Source organism: Corvus kubaryi, unplaced genomic scaffold (genome assembly GCF_017639235.1).
Source record: "Corvus kubaryi isolate FWS band 111438036 unplaced genomic scaffold, C.kubaryi_AGA036_p1.0 68, whole genome shotgun sequence".
NCBI classification, from domain to species: Eukaryota; Metazoa; Chordata; class Aves; order Passeriformes; family Corvidae; genus Corvus; species Corvus kubaryi.
Window position 1 is genome coordinate 4,906,780 of NW_024582056.1, and position 12,864 is coordinate 4,919,643.

Consider the following 12,864-nt stretch of genomic DNA (forward strand, 5'->3'; position numbering starts at 1 on the left):
GGACTAATGAGTATCTGACAATATAAAAACACTAAGACAGGTTTTGACATCCATAGCTTAAAAAAAAATGCAAAACTATGAGCACAGACTAAAAGAAATATATATATATTAGCCTTTGAATTGCTGTCCAAGTTCCAGTGGTGCTATAAAATATATTCTATCAGACCAGGCCTCCTCCAAAGCCAGCAATGAAATTATGGGGAAGAAGAAGCAACTGGGGGAGAGCCTTCTGCCTCAGTTTCCTATGACACAAGTGTTACAGAACAGCAAGTTGGGGTGATTCTTTCAAGTGCCAAAGTATGAAATTCTCAATTATTTGCCTTGCTGAACTTTAAATTAAAAAAAAGAAAAAATAAAAAGGAAGAAATTCTTCGTGTTGAATTCTTTTGCAGCTGAAGAGGGCATCTGTGCTGCAATTGTGTACTGCGACATCCATTAGCCTCCCATTTTTCTCTGACCCTCCCATTCATCAGCTTTTTGAAGCTGTAGGAAATGAAGCAAGCACTGGCATTGCTCTTTCCTGACTCTGCAGTAGGCATTCTGGGAGGCTGTCTGGGAGTCCAACAGAGAAGGGGTTAAAGTGCTCCGTGTCTTGCACTTGGTTACTAACCTTCCAGCCAAGGGGGAATTGCTCTCCTTTCATTGAAGTCTTTCAATCTCTTTGCATTACTTTTGGTGCTGTATAACATTTTAAAAGCTCCCTGACTGACAGACATGGCCGGAGGCAGAGCTCTGCTGGGAGAACTGTAATGTACAGAGTCTTCTCAGCAAAGAGAAGTGGTATGGCAATTAAATTGACTAGAGCATGATTTTGGTATTTCTGACACAGTGCAGACTATCACACCCCTTTTTTTTTTATATTTATTCCCACCTCCCATCTATGTCTGGGCAATTTAAATGGATACATTGAGTTGTTTGGTTTTATTTTTTGCTATGTTTCACGATTACTATGATTTTGCCATAAAAAAACAAGGAATGCACTCTGCAACCATGGATCAGGAGAGGCACAAAAGTTTGGAAATCTTGGAAGTGAGCTATGGATGAACACAGTTTGAATGTGTTTTTATATACCACTGAATGCTTTAAAAAGAGATGAAGAAAACCACATGTGAAGTGTTCAATAGAAAATAAATTCATACCAAATATATTGAATGCAGATGTCTGTTGTGGTTGCGTCCTGTCTTAAAATTTCTTTGCTGGAATAAAATTCATAGACTACAAGTGATAGTGCAAGTAAGAAGTTTCTACCCATTGCACAAAAGAATATTTTGCTGTAGATGAAAAACATTGAAATGCCTTGAACATAACTTAGAAAAAACTTTTATTTAAAGGATTCTGAGCAGATGTGAGTTCTTTCCTCATCTTTTATCCTTTCTGAAGACAGAATTAAAACACTCACTAGGTACCTTTCACCAGGTTTTTTACTTTCTTTTTTATTAAGACCTAAAACATAGCCTTTCAAATCAGAACAGAAAATCTCACCCTAAATTTAGCATAGGAAGTGCAGCTACTCTTCTAGGGTGGATTTTTTTTCAAGACTTGTTAGGTTTCCCAGGTTCCTGATTATAAATCCTTTCTATTTAAATACTTCAGCATGTACCTAAGAAATAAGAATTTCTATGTTATTTATTGTTATGGGTAGTAACAATATTATTCATAATGAAAATATAGCCTTTGGCAGTATTTGAAAATGAAAAATATATATGGTTAAGTGCTTTATTATTCCTCTTTTTTGAGGTCCATATAATGTCATTGATTTTTAAGTAGAACTCTATTGATTTCCTAAAAACCTATGCTTAAAAATCAATGACACAATATGGCTCTAACAAAGGGGTGTATTCCATAGTGCTATAAATTGTATTTTTGTTTTTAAAATGTAAAATGCATGTATCTTAAGTCCTACAGGCAGTTATTTTTTATACCTGGCAACCAGCAAGCTGTAGAGAAGACTTGAAGAGACTTTTCTGGCAGAGAAAGTGAGCAAAGGATTCCTGCTCTGTACAGTAGGGTGAAAGAGTGGATCCCCTGTTCACCAGTATTTTGTTTGTAAACCTGGAGTAAACATTTTTGATATCACTTATGGGAAACAGTTTTGTTTGATAACTGATCCTAAAGCAAAGGCTACAGCCCTGTCTCAGACAGACACAAAGGTAATGCTAAGCAGAGCAAGAATGAGGTATTCCTGTAATAACTGTACAGTGTTCTAGAGCAGCTCAGTGCTACAATGAAAATAGCAATCTCTTTTAAACTGTGATTCTTAATCTTTTTGTCTGTCTCTAGAAACTAACTAGGTGTAAGAATTTTGATTAACGCTTCAGTGTAATCCTATGTAATTTGATGTTACATGTAAATCTCTTTTATAGGTCCCTTTAGATGGAATTTATTGCGGCAAATACCTTGTCATCAGAAGGATTAATGTCTGCATTAGCATTTCTGCAATAAAATCAGAAGCTAAGTGGTGAAGGCCACAGACACCTCAAACCTGGATTCCTCTGCTCTGCATTAAGTGCTGGAGTTTTTATTGCTTGCGGTAGGGAAGCCATTGCCAATGCTTACAAGGAACTGCTTATCCCTGCTTCTCTGGGTCCTGTTTGATGGAGGTCTCCTAACGCCACTGCATCCACAACCACAAGAGATTTTAGAAGCACAGCCAAGAGAAAATGTCCCAGTGCCAGGGAGAAGGTCATCTGCCCAGCGAGTCAAACGAGGCTGGGTGTGGAATCAATTTTTTGTGCTGGAAGAGTACATGGGCTCTGAACCTCAGTATGTGGGAAAGGTAATTTTTTACTATTTCTTTAAGAGTTTAAATGATAAAAACAAATAGTATAATCTATTATAAATGAGTACCTGTTTCTGGTGGGACAAATCGTCTTTAACTGTCAGTAGTTCCCTCTGCTCATTGCTTTTGCCATCCAGCCCTTCCTGTAGTCACTATGTATTTTCTGTCTTTGTATCTTTGTCTTAGCTCCCCATTCTTGCTTTTGGAATTAAACAAAAACAACAGCAACAACAATGAAAATAAGCAAACAAAATAAGAGAGTTCTGAGATAAGTCGGTGTTTCACAACTAACTTTAATTGAGAGTACTGCAATAGCATATTTGATTTTTAGCAATAAATATTGTTATGATATCAAGAGAAAAGATTTAAACCTTAAGTCTCAAGCCCAGAACACGCAGTCGTTCCTGTGGTTGATACAGTTATTTCAAGTCAGTTTTCAGCTAATGAAGACACTTCTTTTTTGGTTTGTCATCTTATGTGTCAGAACCATTTACTTTTATTTCTGATTGTCTAGATTGTTTTCAAGTATTTCTAATATGTTTTATTGCTTCATAATTCAAATTTAAATAGATTTTTTACTGTTTTCAGACATGCGCAATAATGTATGCAGAGAATTTTTGCAATTCCCTCTCTCATTATATGACCACTGTTTCTGTAACAGGGCATAAGTAATTGACAGACAACTGTTTGAGGGGTGTGGAGTGGTGAATTTAAATAATAGAATTTTCAGATAGAAAAGCTGAAAAGGACACCTGAAAAAATCTTAGCAGAGTATATAAGTGGATGCTGTGGATAATTTTCAGTTTTAGTAAAGGACCTTACTCAGCGAAAATAACAAGTCAGGAATTTGTTTCCTGGGCCCCCAAATGCCACTTCCCTAGACAGCAAGGTTTCAAATTCACCTACCATAAAAATGAGTAATTATGCTTCAGTTTTTACTTTAATACCATTGTGTACTTTTTCTTTTTTTAATGTAAAAACTGGGAATCTTGATTGTTTTTTTTTTTCCCCCCTAAATATAAATAAATCAACAGAAAACTGGTTTTTCCTCCTACACTTTCAGAAAACTATTCTGAGGATGTATAAACAAAACACTAGATTATTTAGCAAAGCAGCCAAAAATATACTTGGATATTACACATGTAGACATTTGTGTTAAGCATTAAAATATATTGGTCAAAGCAATTTGCAAAGCACTGTGTTTTTATCACAAATATAATGAGCTTGTTTTAAGTCTGAGGAAAAGGGGACTACATAATGAAAAATTTCATATTTGTGATATCCAGCTGATACAAATTACACTTTCTCTAACACATACCTTTGTTCTGGCACCTCGCTGAAGATGCCAACAAGGACTCTCATCAGATTCAATTCTGTAGCACAGGAAATGTGATTGCTGTGCTTTTAACATCAAAACACGGAGATGTTACTGCTGCATCACTTTATTTTCATTAGTCTTTATTCCTTTATGTAAGGTTTCCTTGGTAGTCATTTAGGGTCAGTTCTAAACTGCCAAAATAATGCTAATTTTGCACAAAATGGACTATTATCAATGAAATTATGGATCAGCTTCTTCCTTTGTCCTGTTTGTGCTCCACCGACTTTAAGTTTATAAGCAACTTTAGAACTAATGGTATATTTTCATTAAGAGTAACTCTTATCACAGATTTACCTAGAATATTTTTACCTCTTAAGAGTTTTTTGAACTGTTACAAATTGTGGGACACTTTTCAAGTATGAGAAAAGTCAAAAAGTCAAACCCTGGTTTTAACATCAAATCACCTGCTTCTAGAATAGAGCAATTAATTCTAAGTGATAAGTTTTTTTCAACAATGTTTGTTTTGATGTTTATCACAACTTATTTTAGCTATTTACTTTAATATATCAGAGAAAAACCAACAAACCCTGCCAGTCTTTGTATGTCATCTTTACTGAATCTCCTACAAAAACACAACACAAAAAATAAACAAAAACAAGATAGAGATGTTTGTGTTTTCTCCTTATTTTCCACAAAGCTCTTGGTGAAGGTATAACGCTGAAAGAGAGAAGTTCCTTAGAGAAATTGTGCTTTTAAATCTAAACAGCAAAAGCCAAGCTTCATATAAGTTCAAACTATTGTCAACATATTAAAATATATACACCAGTTACTAATCAATATCTTTAGATCTTATGCAATTTTTAAAAATCACATAAAATTTTTAAGGTGCTAAATGCAATCGAGTTCTTGATCGATTGCAGAACTAAATATGCAGAAATAAAACATTCACCATAATTAAAGGTTTATTCCAAAAGCATATATTTTCAATTTAATTATTTTTATAATGCTACTGTTCTATATTTTAAAGTGGTAATAAGTATATGATAAAGTGTAGAATAGTTCATGTGACCTGAAATCACAAGGGTTTTATCTTTTTCTAGCCGGGATATCTGGATACCGGTGCAGAGGCATTTATATTACTTATTGTAGAAATACTGCACTAATAATGTCACAGTAATTTATAAATAGGAGTTTAATATCTCTATTAACTGAGCTGACAGTTTCACTAAACAGCTGAGGGTGAGTAGCTAATTTTTCAAACCTTCTGTAAGAGAATACACATTTACAGCAATAATGTCTTCTGTTATCGGGCAATTCATGCAATTCCTTTCACATCTGTTTTTAGACAAATGTCTCAAGAAATATCACGTTGCAAATCAAAATATAGTTTAGAAACTGATGGGGATTAGTCTATCTTACAGGTGGTGATTTTGAAATAGTGTTTGAAGCTTACACGTTAAAGGCATTTAACCTGAATATTGAAGTTTGGGAATCCATTCATGTAACCCGGAAAAGGAGTAAAAATCCATCAGATTGATAAACAGAAGATAAACCTCTTTTCTCAACATTCATTTAGTAGATCCAGTCTAAAAAGCAAAGTTAGAGTATGGAGTTACCATGTGACCCATGAAAATGGACAGGGTGTTGGGAATAAAATAAGGCTTGCTCATTTACTTTGCAGTGCTTTACTTGTTTTCCTAGTACTGTGAAGCTCCAGAAGGCGAGGCAAAAGCAGCACATATATGGATGAAGACAAAAAAGTTCATGGTTTTTTTTGTGCTAACGCTCATATCTCAGTGAATGGTGAGAGAAATCATCTGATTATCAGGTCCTCAAGCATGAACAAGTCCCAGCACAGTTTATAACCACAAACAAGGTAGCAGTTTTAATTGCCCTTACGCAATGATAGCTGAAGGGGTGCAGCCCCACCAAAACCCTACAAATATGTCTGTAACCTTTCTTTATTGCTGTGTTTCAACAGTGACATGCAGAGGCAGCAAAATAAACTGAAAGTTCAAGAGAACAAAATAGACAACAACATTAGTTCTTCATGATCAAGATAATGCTGGCAAGGGTTTTAGTTGTGCTGCATGTGGCATGCTTCTCCTTATATACATCTTTGCATTCCTAGCATGCAAATGCATCACAACTTTCTTGTGTTGTACACCTGCACAATTGCTTCTAGTAAGAATTTTTGTTTTCTGTTCTCAGGTTTGCTGAGACAGGCATATGGTAGCTTGTACTGGATGCAGAATGGGTGCATAGGAAAAGATTGCAAAGCCCTCTTCAATGTAGTGGCCATTTCTCTTCTATTTTCCAGTGTGGGGAAAAAAAAAAACAAAAACCCCATAACCTCATCTTACCATATATTTTTTGCCCATGAATAACCTGTGGTTTACAACAGTTTGCTCTTTAAACCTCGGTCACATTAATGCATGCTCACATACAAACTTCTATAGATATTTTTTGTTAGGAAAAAGATGCTGAAAATTTAATATTCACAACTGCTCTATGGCAGTACAGGGAAATGAAACAATATGGTATTTTTCATCTGACTCAGTCCTGAGAAAGCCTCATCATATTCAAAGGTTTGCCCATATATCAAGGCAAAAAGAGTGCTGATTTGGAAGAAGCAGAGCTCTATATCTGTGACCAGAACAGAGTGCTTCTTTGAAACTTAATAATTTATCCTCTGCATCTGAAATATGAGCATAGAATTCACTTATGCTTTTTATAGTGGATAACTTTTAATATAATGAAATTAATGTTGACCAACTTCCATCAGGCTTAAATCAACACTTACTTCTGAATACACACTCTCCTTTTAGTTATTTTCCCTCATGGGTGAGTGTCCGGATGACAGGGCAGTCTCTAAAGGAAATTTTGCACTGCTTGTTTTGAATCTCTTCAGACAAACAATTTTACAGCGCAGTGGCAATCATTTTGGCATTATTCATAAGCACGGAGTTAACTTGAAAAAAAAAAAAATTAAGGAAAATAAATACCTGCAGTGAATTTGAAAGCTACTGCTCTTTGAAGAAAAAAAAAAAAAAGCTTAAGTCTGTTCATAACTGTACCCTGATTAAATGTATATTTTTGTAACTATATTTCTGCGGTATTTCTAGTAAGATGATCACAATAATATTTCATTTAAAGTCATCAAAAGGTCTTTTTGTAACTTATCAGATTCCATTCCCACAACTGAAGTAACAGCATTAGAGATAGAAGTATATTATTTCCATTAGGCATTTTCACAGTGCCATCATCAAGGAGATGGAAATTGTTTCAGGGACTGCTGCTAGTAATGTATTAATTGACTCCCATGATGCAGGACATCACAGTTACTAACTTCTGGATGATTTTAATATGAAAGATATGCTAAGTATAAGAATGAGCTTGTTCGGTGCATTGAACACATACCTCTGTCTGCTGACATCAAAGTGAAATCTTGCTGGGCCTTTGTGGTCTTTAGATAATAATTTAAAGTGTAATCAGGCATGATCACATTAAACTGGCTTACTAAATTGGCTTATGGAGTTTATGCCCTGCACATATTAAAATAAAAGCACTGTCACAATTTATTACAGATAAGGAAATTGATGAGGAGAAATGAAATGGTAAAAAAGGTGCAAGGGGAAGCAGAACTTGTATCAGAACTCTATATTTCTTATCTTGCTCTGTTGAGCTGAGACCTTTGTCTCTCCCATTTATGTCTGTGTGGTGAAAAAAGTGATGACTTTAAAAGCTTTGCATCCTGTATATTGCATAGAGTATGTGAGACACAAAGTAATTTTGACAGTTGCACGTGAAAGTATGAGAAGGAAATGGAACCAGGGAAACACAAAACTCCCATGAGCAAGTCAGATTTGCATTTAATGCTTACTCCTGAAAGCTTACCTTTCTACAAGGTGTACAGAGGCATACCGCAGAGATGAACAACTTGCAACAGAATGTTTCTTATTGATCTAGTGGCTTCACTTTGTTTATTGATTTGTTTAGGTAGTTCATAACAGGAAAATTAGGAGAGTAGTAGTAGTAAGACCTCTTGCCTGTGGTCCTTGCATTGATGAAAATTATATGAGATATTTAGAGCTGAAGCAGAAAAGAGGACTATGTTTTCACTGAATGCATGAGAGATGAGAAGGAGTGAGCTCAGGACAAGGAGATACCAAACTAAAAAGGAAGGATCAACTTCTTGAGCTGTCACCCACATTTTAGAGGATGTAAGAGGTTGAGGTTGTTGTTCTGAGCATTTAAGGAGGTCACAAACTGGAATATTTCAAACTAAAATTTAGCAGGCTGTATTAGGCAGGAATTCAGTGATCACTGTAGAAGATTCAGAGCCTGTGAATGGTCTGAATCTGAATTCAGACCCTGTTAGAATGAATGACTGGGTCTCTCAAGGCTGCTGAACACAGCTGAGTGTATGGTGCTAATGGTGCTTGCGTGTCTGGAGTTTATGTTGCCAACACAGATGGAGAAATACAAATGGGCTTGTAGAAATTAAACTGCTAAAGAAGAATCTTATACCTATTGTAGTTTTATTTGGAATGCTTCTGTATAAATGGCTTCATCTGGACAGGAAGTTTATTTAAATAAGGAAATATGTGAAAGGATAGTTTATAAAATATTTAGAAGTTCTTCAAAGGACTTGAAGAGAATAGACAAACCAAAACATAGTCTCCTCTTTTAATTCAAAAAAATGTGAAGATTTTAAATTTGTTTAATCTAAATATGGATGATAAATCTAAATCTAAATATGTGGCTGAGAATTTCTAATTCACCTGGTAGACTTGGGCATGGTGTTATTGATAGTCAGGTCAGACACGAGCATGTATTCTGTTTGTCAGCAATGTAAGCTGAATTTATAACTAGTGAAACATTAGACCATCAATTAAAATTCAGCTGGGATCACGAGATCTCCTTTCTGGAAGAGCATCAGAATACCAAGTAAGAAATTAAATAGCATTTGCCAGGCAGCAAAATGTGGGAAATTATTAAATACCTGTAGCCATTCCTGTATCTGAGTAACAATGTGTAAACTCAAGTAACAAGAAGGTTCAAAAAGGAATAAAATTTATGGTTGCTGCAACATCCAAGGTGTTAAGAAAAAAGGGGATAGCATAATGCCTCACTTAAACGTGCTACAAAAGTATAAATTGTCAGCAGGAAAACAAAACAATTACAGAAATATTAAAGAATTGCTAAGTGGCAGGAGACTAGATTAAAGCTCAAGATTTCCTATATATGAGACAGATTGCTTTCTTCTCAATGTGAACTTTTTGTTTCCTTTTCTCATTGTAGAGGGATATGTATTTAGTATCAAAACAATAACTTAAAAAAAATGAAAACCAGAAAGTTTCAGAAGTATAAATAATTCATAATTCTACTTAAACAGTTGTTAAAATGTGAATATTTATATAATTCAGATACTTACACAGTTTTCACTGGAAAGCAGCACCACAGAAAGGAACCTGAGACTCTTGGTCAATGGCAAGTTGGACATGAGTCAGCAGTGCCCTGGCAGCCAGGAGGGCCAGTCCTGGGGTACATTGGGCACAGCATCGCCAGCCGGGCAAGGGAGGGGATTGTCCCACTCTGCTCTGCACTGGGGCAGCCTCACCTCGAGTGCTGGGGGCAGTTTTGGGTGCCACAATAAAAGAAAGACATTAAACTATTAGAGAGTGTCCAAAGGAGGGCAATGAGGATTGTGAAGGGCATTGAGGGGAAGCTGTATGAGGAGCAGCTGAGGTCACTGGGTCTGTTCAGCCTGGAGGAGACTGAAGGGAAACCTCATTGCAGTTACAACTTCCTCATGAGAGGAAGAAGAGGGGCAGGCACTGATCTCTTCTCTGTGGTCACCAGTGACAGAACCTGAGGGAATGAGCAAGTTGTGTCAGGAGAGGCTTAGGCTGGATATTAGGAAAGGGTTCTTCACCCAGAGGGTGGTTGGGCACTGGAACAGGCTCCCCAGGGAAGTGGTCACAGCACCAAGCCGAACAGAGTTAGAGGAGCATTTGAACAATGCTCTCAGGCACATGGTGTGACTCCTGGGGCTGTTCTGTGCAGGGAAAGGACTCAAAGATCCTTTTGGGTGCCTTCCAACTCAGAATATTCTGTGATTCTGTGACTAAAATTGCTTCAATAAAATGCAAATAATTATTTATAAATTTTTTGAAAATATAGCATGAAAAATCATCACCGAAATTCAAAACTGATGTATGAGTATAAAATTGAATATAACAAAATTAGAAGTTTTTTTTTTTTTCAAGCAAAATGATAAATATCCTGAAACAAAACAAAACACAAAACAAAACAAAACAAAACAAAGCAAAAAACCAACCAAACAAAAAAACCCCCACAGCTAGAATCAACCAAGCAATTATTAATGAAGCATGCTTGATAAGAAAAATAAAGAATAATTTCCAGTCAAGTGTCCAGTACCAGCTTATAGGAGAAGCTAATGAGTTGGAAGGTTATCCCATCTTCAGTCACTGCAGTTAATATCCTTGTATGAAGTCATAAACCAACATGATGGGGATTTGCAGTCTCGTCAAGCACTGACATTACACAGCACGGTTTGTGAGTTAGGGCCCTGAAAGTGTTTTAACAGCAGATGTCCTAAAGTGCAAAAACCTCTGTTCTTCTGAAGGTGATACATCAAACCACAATTTCTGTTGTCTCACATAGAAAGCAATGGGCTTGGAGCAAGTACTGGTTTTATGGCAATGACCATTTCCCTTTCAGCAACATTTTATGTCCCACACATTCTAAATGACCTGTCTCTCCTCTCCCTCTAGAGATAACCATCCCCTAATCCTTCTTTCTGTCTCCCCGTATCTGATATCCACTCTGCTGCAAAAGTTACAGTCACTATACTTGTGTAGGATCTGTTACATATCCTATTAAATTCTTAGGAATGAACCCAGTTAATAGTAGCTTTGAACTCCACAGCTTCTCTTCCAGTTTCAAACAGACCTTGAATACCCAAAAACTTGCTTATATTTTCCATGTGTTGGTGACATGAATTGTCTTTCATAAATGAGCCTTGTCTTTACTGCGTAATAATTAGTTCATAAAAAAGAGTAGATTGCATATTTCTCTACCTGGGTAAAAAATGCGTAAAACTCAACATGAAAAGTCAAAAAAGGTCTTAACAAAGAAAAGGGGAATGTGACAATATTAAAACTGAGAAAATAATAATAATATATAAAAATAACCAAATATTATTTAGATGTCCCAGTAGTGAAAAATAATTTTGTAATGGGAACACTACGGCATAGTTTTCTCTGTTGTCACTTGCTTACGATCATTTAGTCAATCTAAATGGAGATTATAAAATCCCAAATAATCCAATAACCTTGTAGAGGCATTTACAGAGTGATGATGCTGTTTCTAAAGGTTGAAGATGATCTAAAGCATAAAAACAATATGGTGCAAAATTGCCCTTTTCATTCCAGTACTTTTTTTTTAAACTGTGATAAGTTCCTTTGTTTAGTTCACTGTGTGGTACCTGCACATGTTCTATGACTGCTGCATGGCAGCGATGCATGTGCTCTGTAGGCAGGAGAGGGTGACTAAGGAGAAAGGTGATTGTGTCCACACTGCTGGTGACATGTCCCTCCCCCACCCAGCCCAGGGGCTGAACTCATAAAAGATAAAAAAGGGAGGAGAAATGCTGAAAGACATACTAATATTTGAACACAATGCCCACCAGCATTGGCGCATGCTGAAATTAAAACTAATGTAGTTTTAATTGTTAGTAACTAACTTCAATTTAGTCTTCATCTGGAGAAGGTTTTGTTTCATAAGTACATAAATACAATGGGTTTTGTCTAAACAGCTGTGTGTGGTAGTCATTCTTGCATTAAAACAAGAGAAATAAGTGTGTGTAAAGAACAAAGCAAACTTGGAAAAAACTCCTGTCTTCTAGTACCAGCTGTAAGTATAGAAATTATTACCTTGTGTACATTGTATTTATTTTAGCTGTCAGTCCCTGAACATGTAAGTTAGAGTTATTATTGATTCTGTTATCAATGATTGATACTGTAATGCCATTAAAGCCTTGCTACTGCTTACTAAAAAAATAGATTTCCAGTAGCAGATGGATTATTTGCTCCTATTGTTGTGAAAATACTTAACTGACCACTGAAAAAAACATTACTTTGTTTCACCCTGGACACTATGATGCTATATTTGGTATCAGTAAGGATTTAGGCTAGAGCCTATGTTGCTTAATGTCATCATAAATTATCTTGGAATGTGTGAGAATATCCAGGGGAGTGTTTGCTCTTCAAATTAAGCTACTGGAGTTACTAAAGACAAAGGCTACATGGAAAAAATGGGAAAAGGACCTTATGAAACAGGACTAAAATACGACAAGAAATCTGATATAAAGTGCTACATACTGTGGGAGGAGGGAAATAATTCCAATTTCATTAAAAAATTGTTGTGCTCTGTGGAAATGATAATCTCTCTCAAATGAGATCTTGTTTCATAATAGCTGTATGCACATTTGCTTAGTGTGCAGCGAGTACCAAAAAAAGCAAATGGGATGTTAGAAATTCTTAGCAGCAGCAGAAGGAAATAGATGCCATTAATACAGCTTTGTGCCTAAATTTCTGGTGAGTGTCTATCTTCCACACTGTGTGAATTATTTCTCTCTAGTCTCAGAGGACATGTGTCCCAAATAACTGGGAAAAGTACAGACAAGGATAAAAGGTTAAGCAGGACCTTTGGACTGACTGCTCAGTGAGGAATAACTGAA

General features: G+C 36.0%; 1 protein-coding gene across 2 annotated transcripts in view; it reads left to right on the forward strand.

Annotated features, from left to right (window-relative positions):
- The window catches only part of LOC121674448 (cadherin-12), a 430,502-nt gene that overhangs the window by 268,177 nt on the left and 149,461 nt on the right, over positions 1-12,864 (forward strand). For both annotated transcript variants that reach the window (XM_042048820.1, XM_042048821.1), the window contains one exon: positions 2,364-2,776. In XM_042048820.1, coding sequence (XP_041904754.1) covers positions 2,549-2,776 — 228 coding nt within the window. In that variant the 5' untranslated portion in view covers positions 2,364-2,548. The remainder of the gene's footprint in view (positions 1-2,363; positions 2,777-12,864) is intronic.